Here is a 27,740-nt window from a genome sequence, read left to right as displayed (position 1 = left end):
GGGGCAGCTCTAGCAGGGCAGAAATTTTACAAACTGACTTGTTGGAAAGGTGGTATCCTATGACGGTGCCACATTGAAAGTCACTGAGCTCTTCAGTAAGACCAATGTTTGGCTGGGGAGATTGCATGTGTGCTCGATTTTATACACCTGTCAGAAACGGGTGTGGCTGAAATCCCCCCTATTGGGTCAAAAGGGAAATAAAAGTTATCTGAGTTTTTCCCGCTGTGTACCAGAGTCCTCTTTGCTAGCAACATCGGTAAACAGTGTCCTTCGCCCCCGCCTGCCGAATACATGCCATTGTTAACAGAACTGCGGGAAATAGTGGGCGAATGACACTTATCGGTGTGTACGAGCTTAAGCCAGATACCTTTGTCACGCCCAGAATCTTCTTCTTCTGTGGGGATTATCGACAGTTGGCATCCAACGTTATGGTGCATTACCGCCATCTATCGTACTGGAGTGATAGTTTAAAAAACGGACCAACACAAGTACAGAGGGGTACCTGCAGATGCAAGAATGCCCACATGCAGGAATGCCCGGAATTTCGAGGCTGCAGTTGCACCCTTCTCAATTGTACCGAAAAACGGTTAATTACTCAGAGCGTTATTATCTGTTCACAATACACATTAATCACATCTGATGGTCAACAATAAATAGCAACGTGTGATTTTCAGATAACTGGAGATAAGCTGTCTTTCATCTATACACTGTGGCGCACTGGTAAAGCCTCGCTCACATTTTCCGTCGTTGGCTTCAGTAGCCTATAGTCCGTTGGAATACCAAGTCCACATATCATGCTTGCCTTTTTGCCTTCAAGTTTACTATTTCAAAAACTGAATCTGTTATTTAAGATGCTTAAGACAGAAGCTTATACTATACTAAATAAAACAAACAATTTGCCCTGAATTTAACTAAATTATGATTTAAAAAAGGCAACTGTGTGATGCATTGAAAATCAAGCCAAAGAATACACATTAACCTGTTTTATCTGGGACAATACATTAATCAATTTGTCTTCATTGAGAATCCATTCCAAATGGTTGCTTCCATTGACCTGGGAGTTGATGCATTTAGTCATTGGGACACTTTAAATACATGCTACAAACCCACAAATACCCATAGCCCTCCATTTAACTTAAAACAACACCATACAAACATGCCTTTACTTGAAACATAATACGGGATACAAATAGCAAACAGTTCCATTTTATCAACTTAGGAGAAAAGATTCACTAAAGAAAAGCCACCAATTAGTATGTCCTCCCAAACAAACAATTTTTACAGTGAGTAAATATACATGTGATTGCGTGAGTGGACTCAAAGTCAATCAAAACAGTTCACTTCAAGCAATGAAACCAATCTAGCTGTCAATTAAAAGTTGAGTTATTAGCAGAGTGCCAGAGTCTGGTCAATAAATACATTAGTACTCCCTCAAATCAATGAATGAGAACATAGAGACGGTATTCAACCCTGTGAATCTTAAGTGGTAGTAGATAGCCTTGTCCCAGATCTGTATGTGATTTAGCCAACTTCTCTGACTATCATTGAATGGCATGACATCATACAGATCTGGGATCAGGCTATTAGTGTGGGGAGTGTCGGGGTTTAAGAGGAGGTCCAGCGCCACCAGGCCACTCTCATACGGTCCCACACGGCGCTGAGGGAGTCAAAGGCAGGACGCACGTCCAGGATGGTAAGGTTCTGCTTATTGATCTCACCGCCATCGTAATAGTCAATCACATAGCGCACCTCCTTTCCACAGCGGTCTACGATCCAGTCGTGCCTGTCAAACGGTAAGCCATACCTGCAAACACAAAATCCGGTCGTATGATCTAGTGTATCACAAATTGAAACAACCAGAAAAAGAGTGCTAGCGGTAATTCTTGGGCTGGGTCTGTGTCAAGAAAATGTATATATTTTTGCATGCAAACTCAGCAAAAAAAGAAACGTCCTCTCACTGTCAACTGCGTTTATTTTTAGCAAACCTAACATGTGTATATATTTTTATGAACATAAGGAGATTCACCAACTGAGACATAAACTGAACAAGTTTCACAGACATGTGACTAACAGAAATGGAATAATGTGTCCCTGAACAAAGGGGGGTCAAAATCAAAAGGTAACAGTCAGTATCTGATGTGGCCACCAGCTGCATTAAGTACTGCAGTGCATCTCCTCCTCATGGACTGCACCAGATTTGCCTGTTCTTGCTGTGAGATGTTACCCCACTCTTCAACCAAGGCACCTGCAAGTTCCCAGACATTTCTGGGGGGAATGGCCCTAGCCCTCACCCTCCGAACCAACAGGTCCCAGATGTACTCAATGGGATTGAGATTCGGGCTCTTCGCTGGTCATGGCAGAACACTGACATTCCTTTCTTGCATGAAATCACGCACAGAATGAGCAGTATGGCTGATGGCATTGTCATGCTGGAGGGTCATGTCAGGATGAGCCTGCAGGAAGGGTACCACATGAGGGAGGAGGATGTCTTCCCTGCACTGATATTGCCTGCAATGACAACAAGCTCAGTCCGATGATGCTGTGACACACTGCCCCAGACCATGACAGACCATCCACCTCCAAATCGATCCCACCCCAGAGTACAGGCCTCGGTGTAACGCTCATTCCTTCAACGATAAACGCAAATCCGACCATCACCCCTGGTGAGACAAAACCGTGACTCGTCAGTGAAGAGCACTTTTTGCCAGTCCCGTCTGGTCCAGCGACGGTGGGTTTTGCCCATAGGCAACGTTGTTTCCGGTGATGTCTGGTGAGGACCTGCCTTACAACAGGCCTACAAGCCCTCAGTCCAGCCTCTCTCAGCCTATTGTGGACAGTATGAGCACTGATGGAGGGATTGTGCGTTCCTGGTGTAACTCGGGCAGTTGTTGTGGCCATCCTGTACCTGTCCTGCAGGTGTGATGCTCGGATGTACACATGATCTGCCACTGCGAGGACGATCAGCTGTCCGTCCTGTCTTCCTGTAGCGCTCACAGTACAGGCATTGCAATGTATTGCCCTGGCCACATCTGCAGTCCTCATGTGCCTAAGGCACGTTCACGCGGATGAGCAGGGACGCTGGGCATCTTTCTTTTGGTGTTTTTCAGTCAGTAGAAAGGCCTCTTTAGTGTCCTCAGTTTTCATAACTGTGACCTTAATTGCCTACCGTCTGTAAGCTGTTAGTGTCTTAACGACCATTCCACAGGTGCATGTTCATTAATTGTTTATGGTTCATTGAACAAGCGTGGGAAACAGTGTTTAAACCCTTTAAAATTAAGATATGTGAAGTTATTTGGATTTTTACAAATTATCTTTGAAAGACAGGGTCCTGAAAAGGGGAGGATTCTTTTTTTGCTGAATTTATGTAACTTCCATGCAGAACTGTTTACACCAAAAACTCACCCCATCCAGTGGCGAAATCTGGCTCTAGGAGTGAATTCTTTTGCTTTGCCTCCAAACCGTAACAGGGAGGGTCCGCATGGACATTCCCTAGAAAGAAAGAAATTAAATACAATTCACATATCTGGTATGGCACACATATCATGACATGCACTGGTCGTTCAGGAGTAATTTGAAGCGTCAGTAGTGCTTATTAAAGTGCTGTGATTATTATTATTGACGCTGCTGGTCATCTATGAACATTTTAACATCTTGGCTAGGTTCTGTTATAATCTTCAACCGGCACAGCCAGAAGAGGACTGGCCACCCCTCATAGCCTGGTTCCTCTCTAGGTTTCTTCCTAGGTTCCTGCCTTTCTAGGGAGTTTTTCCTAGTCACCGTGCTTGATTGCTGTTTGGGGTTTTAGGCTGGGTTTCTGTACAGCACATTGAGATATCAGTTGATGTAAGAAGGACTTTACAAATAAATTTGATTGATTGATTGAAGTGCGCTCAACTTTACATGGTATTGTACCAGAGTCTGAGATGTTGATTGGTTACTCACTTCTTATGGAATTGTTCCCATTTGAGGATCTCCTGCCATGCCTGGTCATTGTTCTGGTTGTGAATCTTGATGATGTTTGTCATGTCTTTTTGACCAAGATCTTCATCCTTCCAGTGCCATCTGTGAAACAATTTTAATGAGTCAGTACACAACAGTAGAAACCCTAAACCCATGCCCATAGAGATATAACTATAGGTTCTATCAATTCAATACATTCTATCTCAATGCCCAAGCCATAACTCTTCAGTGTTCTGATTGGTCGACTGACCCTTTCCTCAGCATGGCATTCCAGAACATCTGTTCCGAGGGGTAGACCCAGTTCTGATCTGTACCACCCCGGGGGATCTGGGACTCCTCTCTGTTCACTGACAGATCAAAGGGCTGACCTGGGGCAGGCTGCTGATTGGGTGGCGGCATCTGGAGAAAGAGAAATAACAAAACATAGCGATGAGATGTAGCCTTCAGGGTTTTAAGTCTCATCAATATATGCTGTAGTGTCATCTATATCCTAATTGACTTGGTTTGATTCGATTTTAGCCTATTAGTCAACCAGTTCCTGGGTTATGAAAAAAGAGAGGTACACTAAACAACATTTAGTACATCAGTTTATATAAAAACTCTGTAACACTTTACTTTAGTGTTCTTATCACAGCATAATTATAGTTGTAGGAGTAACAAGTATTGTAATTACATAGTAGTAAGAATTATACACAGTGCATGTAAAAGTATTTTAGCTGCTTTGCGTACCATGTTTGCTATATCGATGTCAGACACAAATTTCTCTCTGTTGGCTGCTTTCATGGGGCACTCCACAAACTCGTATGCCCGATCCTGATGTGTTGGCCCTGCCTGGTCTGAAGCTGGGGCTGTTGGGGGGGGCGTGCTCTCAACCTGGGCCGGGGTAGATGCCTTGTGCATGGGACACTCTGGTGGTGGTAATGGTGCACCTGAGAGGATAGGTCAAAATACATTAGTACAAGGAAAAACAATATCTGCTTTGTTATTGCTATGCAAGGTGTGATAGCTGATGGGGTTATGGGTATCCATTGCAGACAACAGAGAACCAATAGACAAACACAAACAGTATCAACCTGACACAGCTGAAGAGACTTACTTGGTTTTGTCTCCTTTTGCATGGGGCATCCCTGGGGTGGTGAGCCAGCATAGGGGTGAGCGACCACAAAGCCCTCTGCTTTAACTGTTGAACCAGACATGGGATCCATTCTGCCTGACAAGTTAGTCACTGGATAGGTCTACACCCCAGACCTGTCAGTGATATAACAGATATTAACGTTAAGAAAGAATAAATGTGTAAAGGGTCATTAATTCCTGCTATGCCTCATAGCTAGCTCATCCCACGTCTAGCCTGTTAATTAACCAGTCATACAGCTAATGGTCAAAGATTTAAACAACAGCACCCCTAGCTTGTTATTTCCATATGTCTGTAACTCATGACAGTTGTCCTAAATAGGATATTACAGTAACTGTTGAAATTAGCATTGAAACAGCAGCGATTATGTAAATATCACGACCTTGCATGCACTCTGGAACATATCAGCTGCCGGATACCGTAGCCGTAGGACTCCCATCCCATGCAGGTTTGAAATTCGTTTAGAAATGACAGACTAATTTCATGACTAAACTCGTTGCCTATTTCTTGAAATATATAAAGTAAAACAAACGATTTTACTATGGATTAATCTAGTAAATATAAACGTGTTACCTTGATGAAGGTAGCCCGTCTATGCTGCAATGTCGTGAAAGTTAGCAAACACTACACACCCATAATGCATTGGGGGAATGTTCTGGTTACTTTTGGGGCAATCTCAATTGCTTCCACTTCGCGTCCTCTCCGATGAGGTATAAACCGGGATTCCTATGAGTTGTAGCCGCAATGGCGATTCCCATTCCTAAACTACAAACGCACAGATATAAAGATGAGTCCTGTATCTATCTATATGGGTATAACGAACAAAGAACACTCGACTCTCTTCAAAACCGTTTGCAGAAGGAGAGACCAAGACAGCCTTGTCACAATTTACCCATGATACATCACGGTTTTGATGCTCGCGTTCGAGAGCATCAAAACCAAAGAGTTTTTAAACCAATTTCCGGACACGCTTACGAAACAGACCAAGCAGACTAGGCCGGGGGTTGAGAAGTCAATTGGAGAAGTTATTTTTTCCCCCATAGTTGTTCATTTTCTCGAAAGGCACCACCTAAATTCGAGCCAAAATGTTATTACTCCAACCTCTTGAAAGTGACAAACTGACTCGTTTTCATTTTCGTTAAAAAAAACAAGTATTTGATTTGACAGCGTGCACACGCGCAGTTCGGCGCGAGAGACACGTTAGTACGACCGAGTTTAGCTATCCAACGTCGCCATGACCGCACACAATGGGAATGTCTATTGGAGAAGCAGTTTCTGCCTATCTTCATACTGTACTGTCTTTGTTCGATAGCATCAAAACCGTGATGTATACTTGATAAATTATGACAGACGTGAATGATCTAGAAATAATATTGAGTAGTCATTTAGGATGCAAGGTGATTTGTAGATCAATCAGTCTCAACTCACCTTTATCCCATTTAATCCAATCATTTTTCATTACGCCCAGAAATCTGCTCCTTTTATTCTCTGTCACCAACGCACAAAATGACCAGTTCTTATAGCCTTTAGCCGTACCCTTATCCTACTCCTCTGGTGATGTAGAGGTTAACCCATGCCCTGTAGCCCCCAGTTCCACTCCTATTCCCCAGGCTCTATCATTTGTTGACTTCTGTAACCGTAAAAGCATTGGTTTCATGCATGTTAACATCAGAAGCCTCCTCCCTAAGTTTTTATTTTATTTTCACGGCTTTAGCACACTCCACCAACCCTCATGTCCTAGCTGTGTCTGAAACTTGGCTTAGGAAGACCACCAAAAATTGTGCCATTTTTAACTGCCAAAGGGGGTGGAGTTCTGTCCTGCTATCAACGTCTGTGCCCAAAGAGTTTAAGTACTACTTTTAAAATTCCACCTTTCCAGAAATAAGTCTCACCGTTGCCGCTTGTTACAGACACCCCCCAGCTGCGCACTGGGCACCATATGTTAATTAACTGCCCCCCCCCCATTTATCTTCCGAGTTTGTACTGTTAGGTGACCTAAACTGGGATATGCTTAACACCCCGGCCGTCCTACACTCTAAACTAGATGCCCTCAATTTCACCCAAATTATCATGGAACCTACCAGGTACAACCCAAATCTGTAAACTAGGGCACCCTCATAGATATCATCCTGACCAACCTGCCCTCCAAATAAACCTCTGCTGTCTTCAACCAGGATCTCAGCGATCACTGCCTCATTGCCTGCGTCCATAATGGGTCCGCGGTCAAATGACCACCCCTCATCACAGTCAAACGCTCCCTAAAACACTTCAGCGAGCAGGCCTTTCTAATCGACCTGGCCCGGGTATCCTGGAAAGATATTGCCCCCATTCCGTCAGTAGAGGATGCCTGGTTAGTCTTCAAAAGTACTTTCCTCAACATCTTAAATAAGCATGCCCCGTTCAAAAAATGTAGAACAGATAACCCTTGGTTCACTCCAGACCTGACTGCCCTTGACCAGCACAAAAACATCCTGTGGCATACTGCATTAGCATCGAATAGCCCCCACGATATGCAACTTTTCAGGGAAGTTAGGAACCAATATACACAAGCATTTAGGAAAACAAAGGCTAGCTTTTTCAAACAGAAATATGCATCCTGTAGCACAAACTCCAAAAAGTTCTGGGACACTAAAGTCCATGGAGAATAAGAGCACCTCCTCCCAGCTGCCCACTGCACTGAGGCTAGGAAACACTGTCATCACCGATAAATCTACAATAATCGAGAATTTCAATAAGCATTTTTCTACGTCTGGCAATGCTTTCCACCTGACTACCCCTATCCCGGACAGCAGCTCTGCACCCCCCACAGCAACTTACCCGAACCTCCCCCATTTGTCCATCACCCAAATCCAGATAGCTGATGTTCTGAAAGAGCTGCAAAATCAGGACACCTACAAATTAGCTGGGCAAGACAATCTCTTTCTAAAATGATCCATTGCAATTGTTGCAACCCATATTACTAGCCTGTTCAATCTCTCTTTCGTATTGTCTGAGATCCCCAAAGATTGGAAAGCTGCCGCGGTCATCCCCCTCTTCAAAGGGGGAGACTCTCTAGACCCAAACTGCAACAGACCTATATCTATCCTACCCTGCATTTCTAAGGTATTGGAAAGCCAAGTTAACAAACAGATCACCGACCATTTTGAATACCACGTACGTTCTCTGCTATGCATCTGGTGTCCGAGCAGGTCATGGGTGCACCATAGCCACGCTCAAGATCCTAAATGATACCATAACCGCCATCGACAAAAGACAATACTGTGCAGCCGTATTCATCGACCTGGCCAAGGCTTTCGACTGTCAACCACCGCATTCTTATCGGCAGACTCAACAGCCTTGGTTTATCAAATGACTGCCTCGCCTGGTTCACCAACAACTTCTCAGACAGAGTTCAGTGTGTCAAATCGGAGGGCCTGTTGTCCAGACCTCTGGCAGTCTCTATTGGGGTGCCACAGGGTTCAATTTTCGGGTCGACTCTTTTCTCTGTATAAATCAATGACGTCACTCTTTCGGCTGGTGATTCTCTGATCCACCTCTACGCAGACGACACCATTCTGTATACTTCTGGCCTTTCTTTGGACACTGTGTTAACTAACCTCCAGACGAGCTTCAATGTCGTACCACTCTCCTTCCGTGGTCTCCAACTGCTCTTAAATGCAAATAAAACTAAATGCATGCTTTTCAACCGGTCGCTGCCCACACCTGCCCGCCCACCTAACATCACTACTCTGGACGGTTCTGACTTAGAATATGTGGACAACTACAAATACCTTGGTGTCTAGTTAGACTGTAAACTCTCCTTCCAGACTCATATTAAGCATCTCCAATCCAAAATGAAATCAAGAACCGGCTTCCTATTTCTAAACTAAGCATCCTTCACTCATGCTGCCAAACATCACCCCCAAAGCCAATTCCTCCTTTGGCCGTCTTTCCTTCCAGTTCTCTGCTGCCAATGACTGGAACGAATTGCAAAAATCACTGACGCTGGAGACTCATATCTCTCTTACTAACTTTAAGCATCAGCTATCAGAGCAGCTTACAGATCATTGCACCTGTACATAGCCCATCTGTAAATAGCCCATACAACTACCTCATCCCCATATTGTTATTCCTTAAATTATTTTCTCCTTTGCACCCCAGTATCTCTACTTGCACATTCATCTTCTACACATCTATCACTCGTGTTTATTTGCTAAATTGTAATTATTTTGCCACTACGGACTATTTATTGCCTTACCTCCCTAATCTTACTTCATTTTCACACACTGTATATAGACTTCTCTATTGAGTTATTAACTCTGTTTGTTTATTCCATGTGTAACTCTGTGTCGCACTGCTTTGCTTTATCTTGGCCAGGTCACAGTTGTAAATGAGAACTTGTTCTCATCCTGGTTAAATAAAGGTGAAATCAAATAAAATAAAAAAACAAGCATAATTGTACATTTTTACATCCATAGTTGTACATTTTTATCTATACTTTAAGAGCCAGAGGTATGGGACTTTTAGAAAACAATGTGATGACCAAATGATGCCAAACCAAGGTTTTAACATCAATCATTTTTTTATTAATATTCCTCAAAACTCTTTGACCACTGTATCCTCCTTTTGAGGGGATGTTTGCAGTCCCGCATTGTCTCCACAAGAGAGCAGCAGCAGCAGACAAGTGTCGTCGTGTTGTCTGCTGACAACTGTCTGAAGACAATCAAAGCAAGTATGAAAATAGAGTTAATAAATCATTCACTTCAATTAACTCAAAGAGTTCATTATTTAAATATATATTTTTTAATTAAATATTATAACTAACATAGTTGTAAATGTCACAATAGCTTGCATATTCTCACCCAGAGATCCAACAGGGAAACCTGAAAGGCATAATGCGAGATTCTTGCATTTAAGGCCATGTTCTGCTTACCCGGAGTCAGATGAAATTGCGGATACCATTTTTATGTCTCTGCACACAGCATGATGAAAATAACGGTAGTTTAGCTAGCCAACGTTAACTAGTTATAGCACAAGGACTGGAAGCCTAAAGGTACAGTAGCATTGCTATTCTAACTTCATACTGCATGCAGACATACAAGTTCAGACTCTGGGTAACCAGAAAAAGGGATTAAATGCCAGAATCTTGTAGTATCCCTTTAATTAAAAAATTTCACATTACATTATGAAGCTTGACTTCTGAAGTTTGATTTTGTAATTTGTGAACTGTGTGGAGATGCTTGTGTGAAGTTATAGTGTGGGTGTGTCGGTTAGACATAAGTGCACTTTTATTGCTGTTATCATGAATCACACTCAGTAAGGTCACTTCTAGAGATAAAATTACAATACATGGTTTGTCTAAATCTACCCTGATACTTTATGTGCATGACTAATATTTCCTAGGCCTACTGCATGAGCAGGCTCCTGAGCATAGACTTCAGTAGCCTGACAATATACTTCTTTTACATCCTAATGCTGGTGAAAACACAGATTTCAAGTAAGGATTTTATTTTTGTACAATATCTCATGATATTTGTACAAGAGCCATCTATATGGCTTCATAAACATTACAAAACTATGTGAGTTCCTTTAACATTCTCTTCCATGTCAGTTAATGTAATTGTGGCAATACACACAAGACACCTTTGGGTGGACATACATACAATTTACAATCAAAGAGTCCAACAGAAAAGAGGACCTGTGCTTTAGAGTATTGTCTGTTTGTTTCCATCCACTTCCTCCATCTGTAAGGACCAAGAGGAGACGCAATCCAATGGCCTTTACCATGTCCCCTCCCATCATTTTGGAGGACTGTAGAGCTTGTTCAATTGGCAGTGTTCTGGGCAAATAAATATAGTGGTACACAATTTACCTAGGGCTGGTCATGGGATCGTAGGGAGTCTCAAGACATTTCCAGTCCATGAACCATTTGATCCAAAAATGTCCATGAACCATTTGAACCAGACATACAATAAAATAACTACACCATAGCCTTGTGCAACCTCTCAGTGCACTTTCCCATTCTGTAGCTTTTCCACTTTTACCTTTCCGGGAGAGCGCAGGACGCTAATGCAGCCGCGGGCCATTTTATGCATCCACATGACGTTCATAATGTCTAGACAGAAACTGGGGCCCATCCATGCACAACGGCCACCAAAAGTCACCCGGTAGAAAGGTTCTGTCCCGTACACGGCGTACATCCGGCTGTAATACATCGGCATGACCGCTATCCTCACCAGGAAGAAGGATAGCGTCATGGCAATTCCATTGACCATATTTGGTAATGATTTCTTTGGGTAACCAAGCACTTCAAAGAACCAGCTGAAAGATAGATACAGTTAGTATAGTTAAAGAGTGAGATAGCAGTTGTTGGACTCAATTGTAATGGAGTCATGGATATCAACTGGCATTGTTCCAGAAAGGTGGCTCTTAAGACATATCTACAGTATACCAAGAACTTAAAGGTTTTAAGTACAATTCCTTAGGGAACTGCCCCTCCCTACCTTCAAGCCTATGCTCAAACCCTACACCCTAACCCGAGAAATTCATTCTGCCACCTCTGGCCTCTTGGCTCTCCCAACCCTACGGGAGGACTCTTTCCTGGCACCCCGATGGTGGAACAAGCTTCCCCCTGACGCTAGGTCAGCAGAGTCCCTGCCCATCTTCTGAAAACATCTGAAATCCTACCTGTTAAACTAACACTCACACTTAACTCTTTTTCTACTAATCACTGACTTTGCTGATAGCTACTAAGAGGAAAAACATACTTACTTTGACTGCGATATGTGGTTGTCCCACCCAGCTATATTAAAATGAATGCACTAACTGTAATTCACTCTGGATAAGAGCGTAAGCTAAATAATTCAAATATAAATGTAAATGTTTAACATTGAATCTGTATTTTGTCTTTGTTGGATTAAATCAGGATAATAGTATACAATTGGAAATGTATGTGACTGAAAATGTATTATTAAGTATGAAACATGTCTCTAATGATGTATGTCAGATACTGTACGAGCTTTCAGCTGGGTGTAACAGGTCTGACTCACTATAAGTAGTTAAACATTAACGGTCAATAGTGTTTCTGAAACGGTTGAATGCACTACTACCAATGACAAAAGCCACTTGGCAAATACTGTAAGGAAAAATAAATGGGTATTTAATGAGGTTCCCTCTACTTCCCAGTAAACATTCTGTTTGTGTGTGCGTGAGTCTATTTGGCACAGAGGTTACCTACCGCTGGTTCACACAAGGAGTGGAAAGCTCTGCGACCAGACGGAAGTTAGCAAAATAAGGCAACATTCCTATGCTCTAAAAGAGAGAGACAGAACAAAGTGCAAAGAAAATAATGGCAAGAGAAGTACTTTCAATAATATGTGAATTCATGATACATCATGATCTTAAACCTACCGTACGATCCAAAAAAATAAAACATCTAGGTGTACTTACTGGGGTTATGACACGGTTAATAAACTTGGGTCACATAGAAATGTTCAAAATGTGTTCAAAAATTGGTGGTGACAATCCAGCAGTGCATGCTCGTACCGCTATGTACTGGTAAATCCATACTGTTACTAGGCAACGTGTGCTCTATGTACCACAACAGAATCCACTACAGACAAGATAGGAAGGGACCCCTACTATAGCCATTTGACACAGGCCTGTTCTTCGTTTCTGACATTTTTTGCATGTTCTGTATTGTTAGCAGGTTAGAGACACAAGACTGTGTTCATTGATCACACATGTAAGTGGAGGAAAGACATGGACATAAATACCTAAACAGAAGAAATATGCAACTAGTGATAACTGGCACCATTAAAAGCCCCCATCCCAACATATTTTTAAAAACATTTTAGAGAAAATAAAAAAGATATGGACTAACCATGTGGATGCTGTTATTAAGTTATTATCTAAATATACATTTCTAAACATTTACTCTACAATCCAGTCTAACATTACCCAGAAAAGCGACCGGAAATTATCCAGTACATTTTACTGAGAAAAGTCAGTGGTGATTTTAAAAAATGAAATAAGAGGAAGACCCTGTCTTTGTAGTGATATATAGGGTCTAGGGTATAGGCTCAAAAGGTCAAAACAACCAAAAGGCAGCATGCACCAATCACCATCACAGACTGAGAGAAGTAAGAGAATACATTATGCACAGAAACTCTACAGTCTGGTTTCCTGGACACAGATTAATCCTAGTCTGGGACAAAAAATATGTATATTCAATGGATATTCTCCATTGAGCATATATTCTAGTCCGGGACTGGTCTGAATCTGTGGCTTTGAAACGGGCACAACAACTCATCATCGTAATCCATGCAAAAAATGGTCCCCATCCTGATCATTGTCATCGTTAGTCTTAGCAACTACTGAGCCTTGCTACCCAGAATAGATTCACAGGACAGGACCAAGAGTGAACATCTACATCACATGGTTGTCTAGCTTTTGGTGGTGCGTCAACTGCAAGCCATATATCAAAACTGTAACTACTTTCGAACAATATATGTATGCACTTGCTTACACTGTACCTTCCCGAAGGAGGGAGAGTAACGCTTTAGTGTACAGCAGGGGTCGGCAACAGCAGGGGTTGGAAACAGGCCTAAACCTGAGGGGGGTTATTTTTGCTCAAAAAGACTGTAAAATCACCAGGAGTTCAGTTAAAAATGTGTTATTTTAGGAAATCTGTTCAAGTATTCCCATAAATAAAAAAGAGATGTGTAATCGTGTCTCAATGTAATCAAGGTATGAAATTATTGTTATTTCTTAAATACAATCTCTTTGGGCTTAGTTGTGGTCAATTTGCAGTGTACAAATTTTGTCGACCATTCGCTCCGACAAAAATAGGCCCGCGGCTGAATCTACTTGCCTACCCCTGGTTTACAGTGTTCTATTACTGCGTAATAACCCTAGTAAGTACAGCAAAACAACTGAGTAATAACACTTATAGCAGTGTATTTATAGGTCTACACATATTAGGGATACTGAATGTAAAGTGGAACCAAACTATTTCATCCCTGACAAGCACTTTATCTATTCTAACCAATCCCATCAAACTACATGGCTGTTCACTCTTGGCCCTTGTCCCTTCCCCATCTTGCCTGCACATTCTGCTCTGGGTCAGTAGGGAACTCACCAGTACATAGTAGTAAGCATACAGTGCTGCCAGGTGGTGGATTACAAAAAACTTGTCCCCTATCGCCCGCCAATAGTAACATATGAGCAGCATATCTGCAAGACAGACAAGGGAGATAGCTCACTGTATGGGTCAACATAATCCATGGAAATATGCAAAGTAATACAAGGGTTAGACATGTTTGATGTAGAGACCCACCTGATAGGAGGTAGCCACAGGTTATGGCCACATTTATTTTCACCAGTGACGGATCTCCCCTATTGGTAAGAAAGCACAAAGCACATGTTTAAAATGTAGATAAATGTTCCAAATATAAGATTATATCAAGAATTGCACACTTTGCAGTCAGGGAGAATCTTACCAGACTGGGTCTTCATTGACGGCATCATCAAATAGTAATATGTAGAGACAAAAAAGGCCCACTATCAAGGCGTGAAATGTAGACACAGTTCTAGAAAAATATCACAAAAAAACAGACACACATACTCATAAAAGCATACTAACTTAAAGTTGACATTTGGTGGCAGCTGTGGGATTCCATGCCATGGAAAAATGCTAAACAATGATATTTGAAAGGGTCTATGCTCAGAAATGTACTTTGACTGGGAAAATGATCATCCAATATGTGTTCTGATAGGAGCTTTGAATTACATGATTGAATAACACCAAAATATCACTTCTCCGTCTCCTGATGATGTACCTGGAGTTCCACTCTACGGTGTGTTTAGGGCTGAGGCGGCGGTACCCAGGACAGAACCGAGCAGAGATACAGGGACTGACAAAATGGAACAGACACTGGAACGTCACAAAGCTGGTGGCAGTGATGGACAGGACCAGCGGAGAGAAGCTCGCCATTACCACTCGTTACTGAGAGAGAGAAAAACACACAGTTCATAGTAGAGAAGCAAATAGGAATGTGAAATATACACCCATACAGTAAAGTAAGTCAGACTTTTGCCTACATCATGCACTGAATCATGTCAATAGGAGTTCGACTGATATTCTGTTCCTGTACCTGTAGGCCTGTGAGCAGTGAGCAAAAAGGGAGAAATCCTGACTTGAAATCTACAATACAAGTGTATGATTGGCACCGTTTTGGCTATAAAGTAGTTCACTTCTAGAGCCCGCAGCAACAGACCGTAACCTGAACTTTGTATTTGACTTGGTTTTTGGCATGTTTAGAACAGAGCTGTTAAAGCATTTATGGTGTCTTTTTTTACTGTACTGTATACCCAAATATGTCAACACCTGCTTCTGTATTATCTTATCTCAGGCCAGGACCCATGTATTTACCACCGGCTGCCTTGCAACAGTTTGGAATATTTGTTGATTTAGTTGCATTATCACATTGAGGTCATGGGTCAGCTCATATAACAATCTACTAATGCCCCCCCCTACAAATAGATCAGTCACACTAATTTATGTGGTCACCAGGTCCTGCCTTTGTGTAGTGGACCCCCTGTTGTACACTGCAGTTATTCTGCAATGACTGTGTCCAAAATACCACAGTTGACTGCAGTTACTGCACGTTTACTGCAGTTTCAAAACGGAAACATTTTTTGTAAGGGCCAGACTGACATTCTGTTCACGTGACATTACTTAAAACTGGAGCGACCATATTTCATGCAAGGATATATTTTGGAGGGAAGCGAAACTGTATGGCAAAATGCATTCTTCACTGTTACTTGAAATGTTGCAGTATTTCTAGTTCTTCTTCGTAGAACAACTCTCATACATTCTGCTGCCAAAAATAAACTGACCCCTGCCCTACTAAGAATAACGTGTCCGTTTCGAAATACTGTGTTGTTTCTTCGAAATTGTGAAGCATTCCTCCTCGTGCCCTTGAGAAAACGGTTGAAAGAAACGAAACGGTTGAATAAAACGAACCTCACCTTCAGCAAACAAGTGTGGACCAACCATTCATAGGCTACTTCTAGAAAGTATACTCAACTCTTAAGATCACGTTTGCGTCGCCACTAGCTGCCACAGTCATAAAGTCGTAAATCTGGCTAAACCTCGCCTATTTCTACAATGTCTCTTCTTCAAATCTGATTTTATACCTAACCCTAACCACACTGTTAACCGTTTGCCTAACCCTAACCTCAAATTAAGACCAAAAAGCAAATGTGTTTGTTTGTTTTTATGATATTTTCACGATAGAAACCATTTTGACTTTGTGGCTGTGGTAACTAATGACAACCCTTTCCTGGCTCTGTGTCAAAATCGCTGACGGTTTGTAACTAAATACAGTGGCATAAGTTGATCCCCATACATGTCCCCACAGCCCAAACGACAACCCGGTGGGGACCTCCATGCTTTCATCAAGTATCTGGTCAGGTAGTTGTTGATCACAAGTGACCCTGTCTGAAATAGCCAATAACCGTGAGAAACTATAGCATATTGTAGATTGTTGCCAGACAGGAAATCTGAACAGCTGATTTGCTTTAAGTAGACACAACCTACTTTTTCTAACTAAAACGTGAATAACTAATGTACACTAAAACAAGATCTCTACAGAAACATTGACCACGGTATACTGTAGTAGTAGGTTATGACGGTAGATGCTGTATTGGCAGCATAAGAGAGTAACACCATTAAAGTGTGATAGGTCAATAGACAGGCAGACAATTGTGATACAATGCAAGCAAATTGTACATTACTGACAGAAGCATTCTGTACTTACACTCAAGTCCCCGCACTAGTTTATAAGAAATTATATATTCCACCGCGTACAGATACAAAATGTTGGAGTAATTGGCGACTGACGCCTGCTCAGTCGATATAGCACTCCATTGCACAGGCAATGACGCCCTATACTAACCTTGACGTCATCGTGCGATACCGAAGCGCCAAGTGCAATAACGACAAGTGCATTTCAAGGGGAGCAGCATATCCCGAGATATAAATATCCCCCCGTGATGTCGAAACCCAGCATGTGTGCAAGAGGCGTTGGTCATTTTATGGACATATATTGCAAGCTATGCTACACCTTGGCTGAGAAACTGAATTGGAAAAATACGCGTAAAACTGGTTGGCCGACATATTTACCCAAAATGACTCCACATCGAAACCCAGATTGTTTCTTAAACGCAAGCAAACGGAACGAAACGTGGAGGAACCTACCTGAATTTGGGAAAAAGCGTAAAACTGGTTGCACGATAGATTTAGGCAAAATTACTATAAGGATATCCGCATATCTACATGCAAGAGGAAATGTAAACAACACTAGTTTGCTTACAATAGTGAAGCTGATAACTTACATTGTTTTCACGTAGCCAATGATGCGAACGGAATGGATTTTAAATTGCCTAATCATAAAGCTGCCTTTCCATATTTTAAAAGAATATGGTACCTAAAATACAAGCTATATTTGTAATGACTATTCATTTGTGTCTTTGCTTCCCCGAAATGCCTGTTTTGACATCAGCTATGGAGGATTAATTCATCGTAACCTGATGTTTTTTTTATAGTCTCTTCTTGTCTTTTAACGTCAACCCCCCCCCCCTCCATCTGTGTGTCCGGTGTGTGTACGTCCGTGCGCGTGTGTATAGATTGTATGATGTGACGAAACAAGATTGCTGTAGCTGGGTAGCATTCAGCAGGACGCAACGTTTTGGAACGTTCAGATAGAAATAGGCTATGTAGAATAAACTTGCCTCTCTGACATGTATAATATTAATCACTTTGGCTCTTTTTGTGGAATCTATCTATCTGCAATGTTTGGCAACTGAACAAGGGCCAGGATTTATTGTGCTTTCAAGGCAACTCGGAAACTCGGGACCTCCAAGTTAAACATTTGCGTAGAGCTTCCTATTTGTTGCCTCTGATACTTTCCAAGTGGGAAACTCTGGGCTCATCTTTGTGGCGCGTTCAGGTCATGTCGGAAACTCAGACCTTCCGACTTGCTTACGCGTTGTAGAACATTTTCCCTGATTTCCCCACTTGGGAAGGGTCAGAATCAACCAATAGGAAGCTCTATGCCAATAACGTGCATTTAAACTCAGAGGTCCCGAGTTTACGGCATCTACAACTGAACTACCTCCCCCAAAATAAATTGTGTCAGTCTTTGAGTTGCATTTCCGAGTTGTCGTGAACGTGGCAATAGAGCAGGGAGGAGTGTCGTGCTATTACTGTAAGGCGGTGTTCGAGAGCATCAAACCCGTAATGTATCATGGGTGATCTACAAATAATAATGAGATATGTGATGCAGGGTTATTTGAAGATCAGTCAGTCGCCTGCACTGTCGCCTGCTATATCGAACAAGCCTACTGTCATTCACCCATTGAACCAGCCATATAAGGAGACAGTGCTGTGTGAACTCTAGTGCCCCCATTATGACCAACATCGATTCAGTGGTTCTCCTGTACAGCGGTTTATAAATCACCACTAGATGGTAGGATTCCCTTTCTGTGTCACATCATGTATGATTAATAGGCTACTTTCTGCATTATTTCCTTGACCAATGAGGTAATCTCGGTTAACACAGAAGGAAAGTATTGTGTAATTGGTCAGATGCTCTATCAAGTTCTGGGCCCATATTGCTGCGTTTAGACAGGCAGCCGAAACCAGATCTTTTTGTTCTTTTGACCAATCAGAACAGCTCTGAAAAAAAGAGCTGTTGTAAAACGATCTGATGTGATTGGTCAAAAGACCACTTACTGGAGAAAAAAAAAAAAACAGGTTTCGCCACAGATGGTTTGTTTACGTTTCTACCGTTGTGGCTAGATGGAATAGGCATACAGTGGTCGCGTCGGGGACACCAGTTGTTGACAACTGTAGCATTGTAGCTAAGCGTAACCCTAACCCCCTTCCTTTTTTATTATTTTGTTTTATTTCACCTTTATTTAACCAGGTAGGCCAGTTGAGAACAGGTTCTCATTTACAACTGTGACTTGACCAAGATAAAGCAAAGCAGAGCGACAAAGACATAGAGTTACACATAAACAAACGTACAGTCAATAACACAATAAAAAAAAATCTATGTACAGTGTGCAAATGTAGAAGAGTATGAAGGCAATATATAGACCACAGAGGCAAAATAATTACAATTTAGCATTAACACTGGAGTGATAGATGTGCAGATGATGATGCACAAGTAGAGATACTGAGGTGCAAAAGAGCAAGAAGATAAATAACAATATGGGGATGAGGTAGTTGGGTGTGCTATTTACAGATTGGCTGTATACAGGTACAGTGATCGGTAAGCTGCTCTGACAGCTGATGGTTAAAGTTAAATAGGGAGATATAAAGTCTCCAGCTTTTGGCTGTTGTTTGGGCCTCAGAGAATCCAGTTTCCCAGTATGTAGTGAGGGAGGCCTTTGCATTTGAGATTCAATTCACTACAATATCAAACTGCATTGAGGCGGATTGGAGGAGCTTGTTCACCTTGTTTGTCATTGTCAGTATCTCACACCATACAACAAATCAAGGTAGGACCCAACTTCCTCTGCAAGTGCTTGCAAGTGCTTGTGCCTCCACTTTGGCCACAGGATCGTTGATCGTCTGCCTGGCTCCCAGTAATGCCTCCCGAACCTCAGAAACCTGATACCTGATTGCATGAACACTTTGGAGCCTACTCTCCCAGTGTCACTCCATGACTTCATAGTTATGTTCACGTGTTTCGTCAAAACACTCCATCTTTGTGTGCCAACTGAAAAGAAGGTGAAGAGCTTTTGCACATGCCCAAAAAACGCAACTGCATCTTTTGAAGATTTGACAGCATCTGCAATGACAAGATTTAGAGTATCTGCTCCACATGGGACAAACATGACTGGGATTTTTTTTGAGCAGTCTGGCTTTACTCCTTTGTGCGTGCCCTTCATGTTGGCCCCATTATCATAAACTTGCCCTCTGCAATCTTCAAATGGAATCTTCAGCTCGTTCAGCTTATCTAAGATGGACAGATTCAAGCCTGTTGTAACCTCAACATTCACAAAGCAGAGGAAGGGCTTCTTGATCTCTGACTTTCCCTTTCAAGCCACGCTTCTCAGAATAATGGACATTTGCTCCTGGTGACTCAAGTCAGGTGTACAGTCCAAGATAATTGAGAAGTACGTTGAGTCTCTTCCTTGAGTCACTATTGCTCACAATCTGTATCAGTTCATTCTGTGCGCGCTTACCAAGGCAATGAGCATGTATCTCTCCATCTTTAATTTTGCTGAGATGATTTTCCGTAACAGGGTCAAATTTTGCCACTAATTTAACCTCTTTTAGGAGGTTTCCATTACCTGGTTGGAAGAGTTTATCTGATGAATCCCTTAATGTTATGTTTCTGTCAGCCAGAGACTGGGTGATACTTATTAAATGTGTAAGGACATCCCACCATCTCTTTCTTTCAGCCTCCAAAATTGTCATTTGTATCTGGTCAAGAGTATGTCCCCGACTTAGGAGCAGATCAAGTTCTCTCCACTTAATCATATTGTTTGTGTGTTCAGGACTATTCTCACGGTGTTTCAGAATGCTGTTGATATTTGACCAGTCATTCACACCTTCCTTTATTATTTTGTAGTCTTTTGTAGAAAAGAGCTTACAGCGAAAACAATACACAGCGTTGCTTTTGATTGAATATGAAAGCCAGGTCCTGGTAATCTTTTCCACGTTTGACAGCTGTCTCTGTAATTAGCCTGAATGGAAACCTTTTCTAGAATTGTCTTTCGGGTAAGAAAAACCCAGTCTTGGTTTGAATGGACCTCTGCGCACTAACTCAGTCCTCATACAGTCTGTTAAGACTGGGGGCCAATCCGGGTCATTTGTTGGAGCAGCAAATGTTCTATTAGGGTCTGAGCTGCTTGTATCTGATGCTGGCTGGACACCTCTATTTGTGCTAGTACTGTTTGAAGCTGCCTGTACTTCACTTGGGTCTGTGTTAGTACTGGGTGAGGCTGCCTGTACTGGGTCTGTGTTAGTACTGGCTGAAGACGGCTGTACTGGGTCTGTGTTAGTACTGGCTGAAGACGGCTGTACTGGGTCTGTGTTAGTACTGGCTGAGGCTGCCTGTACTGGGTCTGTGTTAGTACTGGCTGAGGCTGCCTGTACTGGGTCTGTGTTAGTACTGGCTGAGGCTGCCTGTACTGGATCTGTGTTAGTACTGGCTGAGGCTGGATGTGGATCAGCGGAGTCTGTGCTTGTACTGGCTGATGATCCAGCATCTACTCTACTGACTTAAGCATAGCACCTGTAAATTATAGATAACAATATTATACATTTTACCAGCTGCATCAGACCCATTCAAACTGGCTCCCCCAGATTTCCTTTTATACATTTTGAAATATAAATTTTATATTTTTCGTCTTGCATTAGTCCAGAGTTGTAACTAAACCTTGACTGAGAGACTAGATAATCATTGTCTTGTTTTAAAAGTATGTGCGCCTATGAGGAGTGCAATCACGCCCATATATTGTCTGGACTGGTCCCCAGAGGTTGCTGCTGGAAAGCGCGAGTTTAATTTCGTGCACGCGCATATAAATGCATGTTCACGCACAACGCGATTCTTTTTTCCGAGCTGCAGTTTATGAACACCGTTGGCGTTTATCAAACGTAATAAGTAGTTGTATTTCACTCTCACTTTTGTCAGGCACAAAGTCACAGAACACAGCCCTAGAAGTGGCTGGCAAACAAGCAAGACACAGAAAGACCAAGAGATGCACTGCCAAGCTAGGTTAGCAAAACAGGCAGACTAGAGAGAGATGCACCCGCAAGCCAGCAGATCAATTTAACGTTACTGTTATTTGCTGAAATCAAACTTGGAGAGGAGAGAATACAATTTTACCTGATTTATGTTCCCGCAATTCACTCTCATGGTGTTTCTTCTCTCTCTTTTCGTGACCAGAAGGATAGTTCCGCTTCATCCTCTCATCGACGTTATAAACATTGACACCCGCTTTAACACGAGGGGGAGGCGGGGCCCTTGCGTAATTTGCGGAGCCCTACGCACCTATTGAAGTGAGCGTATAGGGCCGCTCGACTCTGGTCACTGGTTTGAGTCGCTAAGCCAACTAGGTGAAAAATCTGTCGATGTGCCCTTGATCAAGGCACAACCTTAACTGCTCTGGATAAGTGCATCTGCTGAATAACTAAAATATACTCTATGATGCTCGATGTGTCAAAATTGCTTTTGAATACATCTAGTCCTGAATCTGGGAGGATCTCTTGTTTGGTTTCTACTAAATCATAAATGACAGTATGTCCAATGACCACAGCTGGGGAGAATTCAGAGTTGGGATGGGGGCCTCACTGCATAGGAGAGGGAAACATGGAATTCCCAGATATGTGATGACCATACAAGGACATTTGAAATAAATCATGAGATAAGTACTTATTAAAGTACCTGTACTTTAATCCTAAGAAGCCCAGACATGGTCAGTACCATCTTTGCCAATGGGAGCTATTCTCATCATGGGAAAGATGGGAAATTGTGTTTTATTATATTGGGTAGTATTTGACGGATTATGGCTAGTTGCCAGTACTCTGCTCTCCTCATTTTGGATTTGAGTTTGAGCACTATATGCACACACACACATACACACACATGCAAAACATATATCTTTCTCCCCATTTTTAACACTCAACCATAAAGATCCTTGCCATGTATTTGCCGGCAGGACCTGATGTAGAGAGAGACAGAAATGACTGATGGACTTCACAGTAAATGTCTTGGCATTGCAATATGGGTTTCTGCCCTGCTGAAATAAGCCCACTGACAGTTTTCATGAGAAATGTCTTCGACAAATGTTTGCAGTGGTGATTTTAGCATGTAAATCTTGGTGGGGCAACATTTGTTTTTACATGCATGCCAGCAAAGCCACACATTACCACTGCTAGACCTGGCTATCAGCGGAGCCTTGTCTGGCAGCGAAACAGTTAATTCAGCCTCATTTACTGCCTTAAAAAAAACAAAGCTGTTATGGCTCACTTGCTTAAACAAATGTGGTTTCGACTGACAATTGAGATGTACAAACTATGGCATAAAGGGATGACGAGCGGATAAAAGGCAATCCGTAATTTCGATTAAGACATTAATGAGCAAGCTAGAACGGATGTAGTCAATATAACTATTTGTTCAGCACTTTTGAAATGTACAGCGGCAGGATTCAGAACATGGGCCGTTCTTACAATATTCTCCCTGCACACCAAGTCAGAACCGTAGGATACATAAAGGGGACATATAAGCAGACAATGAAAGCTCTTACAATATTTGATGATGACATTTCTCTAAAACAGGCTATAGGCTACATGTGCACCACCAAATCAGAACAGTAGGTGAAATTAAGAGTGGAAAAGGGACCAAATTATTAAGATGAGGCACATAGGCTATTAACAGCTTACTACACAACACACACTTAGTATTACTTTCTTAGCTACAGTATACATATCTCCCTAGCATATTAAATCATTTATGCAGCAGCATACAATACATTTTTGGACTCACCTTGTTATGCTGTGTTCAATTGTACAGGAAGGTGGCGCGACGGTCCTTCGTGGGCAAATTTTGTCATCAAAGTCTGGCATTGTCTGATTTATGGTGCTTTCAAGATCGAATCATGATGACGTCAGTGATCTTCAGGTCAGAGCTCTAGAACATGGCCCGAGTTCCCGGCATACAATTTCGAGTTGGATGACGGTTCAAAACATATTTTCCCAGTCAGAGCAAATTTTTTTCAGAGTTCCCAGTTATCTTGAACCCACTGAAGTCAGATTTCCCAGTTTCAAGTTTCCAGTTGTTTTGAGCGCAGCAGAAGTCAAGCTGGATTGACAGCATGGCCAATATTGAAAATGTATCCTTTTAAGTTTGGAAAAGAGATGCCTTAAACCCAAACTAGGGACCACACACCCACTCCACTGAAAAGGAGGCTTGTGATTGCTTGGCAATGCTTGCAGTTAGCCACTGATTCCTTCCAAACCACTCATTGTTGAATTTGCCATTTCCAACTTGTGTAATGTTTATGTCCAATGGCGGATGAGCACCGAAAAGTTTTAACTATAATTTCTCTTCATTATTTCTCTTCATATGACAAGGATTTAAAAAAAATTGTTGACTTGATTCATGATGATGACTGCTAGCTTGCTAGCTAAAATTTTGAAAGTATGATGTTGATCAGTACAATCAAAGTTACTGTAGATATATATATATATATAATATATATGCCATTTAGCAGACGCTTTTATATAATGTGATTTGACGTCATTTTATCTGTGGCCAATGACCCTGAGTTTAACTTTTAATGTAACTCTGTGGCAGCACCCGAGTGGCTTGAATTATTATTATTTTTTCTACCCTTAGATTTTGCAGTGACGCAGTGTCCCCATGAATGACAGAATGCTGAGCCAATCACGGCGCAACTAGAGAACAATACCAACCCCTACTGCCCATATTTTCCACTGGCTGCCCCACCACAACAGAAAGCACTGAGCTAGGCTGAAACACCTGCATTTTGAAGCTGCCTTACTAAAGAAAGCAGAAAAAGAGACCATGTTTGTATGCAACTTTATTAACTGAAAGATTATTTGTATTTTTTTTACATTGTTTGCAGACTGATATGTGACATGTATTAATGTCAAAATAACATGCAAAACAGGCAACCCCCAAAATGGTTGTATTTAAATAAAAAAATCATAATAATAAAAAGGTGGGGCAGCCCTAAATGACAGGTCACCACTGGATGTTTGTCATTTGGGAAAACACTTTCATTTTTCATTAAACTGAAAGTCTTAACTGTCTCACTTCCTTCCTAAGGAAAAACACAACGGTTAACAGTCATTGCTTCAGCATTTAGTAGTACACTGCCTGCAGTAAGTGTGCCTTTGGCAGTAGTTGTTGGTGAACAAAAAATGATGCCCAGTAATAATTATGCAACAGGTTAAACAGGAACAAGAGCTGAGTAAGATCAGTGGAGTCTTTACAGTTGTACTGCTTGTGCAAACACGCAGGATAAATGACTGGAAAAAGGCAATTGAATTTCCATTCAGAGTTTGTTTTTCTCTTTTGTGGAAACTGTAACCTACCTTGGCGAATATCAATTCTCTCCCTTACTTTTTTTCTCTTCATCACCTAAGTTACAACCAAAACAATGGAATCATATGCATGATTATGTTTCATGTTTCAGCATGTTTCATATACAGAATGAAAATGTTTGACATACAGTACACTCTTAGAAAAAAAAGGTTCTGGATAGAACCAAAAAGGGTTCTATGCTTGCTTCATACAGTATATGTCAGAGTTTAAGGTTCTATATAGTACTTAAATTGGCTCTATATAGAACTCTATATGGAACCCAAGGGTTCTATATGGAATCGATTTTGGTTCAGCGTAGAAAGGGTTTTATATATAACCTTTAGGGGTGCCATGTATGAAGCAAGCAATGTAACCTTTGTACCCAACACTCAATACAACATTAATAATAACAAACACTTGAATCTTTCAATGAGGCAAATGTACAGTATTAGTATGTGACTGTCATCCTCCCAAAAATTGTGTTGTATATTTCCTCAACCTTTCAAATGACTTTTCCTCAGAAATTTAACCCATAACTATTTTGTGAGTATAAACAGACTAGTAGACTAGGCCTAGACTACCCTAGGTTATTCAGAGGAAAGGCCAAAAATGGGACCTAGCTAGCTCTCATAGTGGGAATTTTGTTTGTGTTTATTTCAGGATGAGCAGTTCTAGCAGAACGTTTCTATTGTGGACAGTCTTCCTGTTTATGGAGGTTTGGTGTCCCTTGACAGCACTGCTCAATGGACAGGAAACACATGGAAAGAGGGAGGGAGGAATGGAGGAAAGGATTTGTTTGCATTCTGACAGCAAATGTAGAGATAGTATACACAGAGACTTAGGTATTCTTTACTATATTTAGAGCTGATCTCATTGTAAATGGAAACTTACTTATTCTCATTTCCCAATGCATTGTGGAAGGATGCAATATTACTGTCACCCCCATGCTTTGCTTTAGTATTCTAATCCATGTTTTGGGGAAAAATAGGCAGATGTTTCATGACTTGTAGCCTACTAAAATCAAATTATATATCTTCATAAATACGTTTGATTGTTTGTAATTCTCGTTTAATTATATTTTTGATGACATTGTGATATATATGCAACATTATCGAAAGGTATAAGTATAATATAGCCTAATCAGGGGAAACTTGACTAAATAAATTCTGAATCTGTTATTGTGAATAACATTTTGTTTGTCCGAAGGCTTTCTTTCTTACACCATTATATTCAGCGCTATCCATAGATCTATTCTCAATTTAACAGTAAGCGAGCGCAGAGAAATTCAAGGCTTCTGATTGGCTTACCGCAGGTATCTCTCGCGCTGCACACTTTTTTTTGGTCTAGAGGAGCCACTGCAACTCAAACTTTCTGTACGAACGCAGATCCTTTCTCTCTATCCATCTGCTCGCTGAAGAAGCAAATTATCTCGGTTTAGAAGATTGACGGTTTCACACTGTTGTACGGAACTTGTTACTTTGTAACAGAGGAACCTTGGAAGAAGCAGCAACTTTTGTTGCAAATTATTGACACAGTTTTACATTTGCAAAACAAAGGACCATGACTCAATTCAACAAGGGACCAGTGTACGGGTTGACTGCAGAATTGAGAAGCAAGGTAAGCGTGACTATTAGGACTACAATTTTACATATCAAATTGCTGCATTTAGATTTTTGTACGTTTTTATTTAGGAAACGAATTATTTGCATTCATCAAGTGGCCCACGTGAAACTGCTTCGCATCAGTCGGTGCATTCATTTCCCTCGATACGACCTGGAAATGGTTTTCCTTTTATGGAAAGTGTGTGATGGCAAATGGCCACGTACTTCAGAAGCATATGAATGATGATCAGTCAATGTGCCCTTTGTCTTGTAAATGTTGTCCTGAAAATGATAGTCTACCAGGTTACATAGTGCAGAATACCCCGCACAACAAATTGCAAATAGGTTGTAATTTAATGTCTTCAACATAATGAATCTGCACAGAGAATATGTCTGTTTTGGAACACTACCTTGGAAACTAGTGATCAACACACATCACCAACTAGGCTGTAATAAAAAATATGTCCATTCTCGGGCCCCTTTTCCCAGACCTTTTACAAATGCAACCTTTAATTCGGCTACATAGTGATGCGGGATTTACAAATGTACAATACTCCTTTATGATCTTATTTGATGCTTCGGGTTCATGTCAAAGAAATGATGAAAGCTTCATGAATGAATGGCAAGGCCAACAACTCATTGTTGCTCCACCATAGTGGGTGGAGCCTGTATGGGCGGTGTAGGGGCCCCTATACTGCTGAGTGAAGTCTGCAGTACTAGACAACATCCTCGACAATGCATTCTCCTCGTCTGACCCCTCGGTAGTTTATTGTACTTTATATACCATCTAAAGCTGTAGCATTGCCTTCCTTGTCAGACCTTATGTCATATGGAATCAGTTTGCTTCTATTATTTTAAAGGGTCCCGTTAGATGTACCATGCAGCTCAGCTTTGAATAGATTAATGATGGGCTGGGGCCCCCTGCCAAGTCCACTCCAT

General features: G+C 41.6%; 3 protein-coding genes across 7 annotated transcripts in view; 1 reads left to right on the top strand and 2 right to left on the bottom strand.

Moving 5' to 3' along the window:
• Positions 1-968: 968 nt before the first annotated feature.
• Positions 969-6,008, bottom strand: LOC124040968 (holocytochrome c-type synthase-like). Of its 2 annotated transcripts, none has more exons than XM_046358109.1 (7): positions 5,666-6,008; positions 5,057-5,208; positions 4,690-4,889; positions 4,211-4,359; positions 3,943-4,062; positions 3,403-3,489; positions 969-1,804 (listed from the first exon to the last, which is right to left on the bottom strand). In XM_046358109.1, exons 2-7 carry the CDS (start codon positions 5,163-5,165, stop codon positions 1,606-1,608), a joined length of 864 nt encoding a protein of 287 aa, XP_046214065.1. In that variant the 5' UTR covers positions 5,166-5,208; positions 5,666-6,008; the 3' UTR covers positions 969-1,605. The 2 variants fall into 2 exon arrangements, with proteins under 2 accessions (XP_046214065.1, XP_046214066.1); XM_046358110.1 differs by lacking the exon at positions 5,666-6,008 and adding an exon at positions 5,475-5,652.
• Positions 6,009-9,851: 3,843 nt separating this feature from the next.
• On the bottom strand, positions 9,852-22,126 carry LOC124041964 (TLC domain-containing protein 4-B-like). 4 transcript variants are annotated; one of them, XM_046360177.1, is made up of 7 exons: positions 21,979-22,126; positions 14,911-15,077; positions 14,572-14,661; positions 14,409-14,467; positions 14,211-14,305; positions 12,309-12,382; positions 9,852-11,392 (listed from the first exon to the last, which is right to left on the bottom strand). In XM_046360177.1, exons 2-7 carry the CDS (start codon positions 15,063-15,065, stop codon positions 11,077-11,079), a joined length of 789 nt encoding a protein of 262 aa, XP_046216133.1. In that variant the 5' UTR covers positions 15,066-15,077; positions 21,979-22,126; the 3' UTR covers positions 9,852-11,076. The 4 variants fall into 4 exon arrangements, with proteins under 4 accessions (XP_046216133.1, XP_046216135.1, XP_046216136.1 ...); XM_046360179.1 differs by lacking the exon at positions 21,979-22,126 and adding an exon at positions 17,471-17,667; XM_046360180.1 differs by lacking the exon at positions 21,979-22,126 and adding an exon at positions 16,894-17,099 and having other exon boundaries at positions 14,572-14,610.
• Positions 22,127-26,556: 4,430 nt separating this feature from the next.
• Positions 26,557-27,740, top strand: part of LOC124040967 (calponin-3-like) — a 36,354-nt gene continuing 35,170 nt past the window's right edge. Inside the window, exon 1 of the mRNA XM_046358108.1 lies at positions 26,557-26,817. Within this exon, the coding sequence (XP_046214064.1) occupies positions 26,761-26,817 (57 nt within the window). The 5' untranslated portion in view covers positions 26,557-26,760. The remainder of the gene's footprint in view (positions 26,818-27,740) is intronic.

Source organism: Oncorhynchus gorbuscha, linkage group LG08, assembly GCF_021184085.1.
Source record: "Oncorhynchus gorbuscha isolate QuinsamMale2020 ecotype Even-year linkage group LG08, OgorEven_v1.0, whole genome shotgun sequence".
In the NCBI taxonomy this organism is placed as follows: domain Eukaryota; kingdom Metazoa; phylum Chordata; class Actinopteri; order Salmoniformes; family Salmonidae; genus Oncorhynchus; species Oncorhynchus gorbuscha.
This window is presented reverse-complemented; position numbering and strand designations above follow the sequence as displayed.

What these genes read in the sequence shown, in the direction of transcription:
- LOC124040968 (XM_046358109.1), bottom strand. Translation starts at nt 5,165, where the DNA reads ATGGATCCCATGTCTGGTTCAACAGTTAAAGCAGAGGGCTTTGTGGTC. An exon ending in TGGGAACAATTCCATAAGAA is followed by an intron (nt 3,490 to 3,942) that starts GTGAGTAACCAA and finishes CTTTCTTTCTAG; the next exon opens with GGAATGTCCATGCGGACCCT. An exon ending in AGATTTCGCCACTGGATGGG is followed by an intron (nt 1,805 to 3,402) that starts GTGAGTTTTTGG and finishes TTGTGTTTGCAG; the next exon opens with GTATGGCTTACCGTTTGACA.
- LOC124041964 (XM_046360177.1), bottom strand. Translation starts at nt 15,065, where the DNA reads ATGGCGAGCTTCTCTCCGCTGGTCCTGTCCATCACTGCCACCAGCTTT. An exon ending in ATGCTTACTACTATGTACTG is followed by an intron (nt 12,383 to 14,210) that starts GTGAGTTCCCTA and finishes TCTCTCTTTTAG; the next exon opens with AGCATAGGAATGTTGCCTTA. An exon ending in ACTCCTTGTGTGAACCAGCG is followed by an intron (nt 11,393 to 12,308) that starts GTAGGTAACCTC and finishes TCTATCTTTCAG; the next exon opens with CTGGTTCTTTGAAGTGCTTG.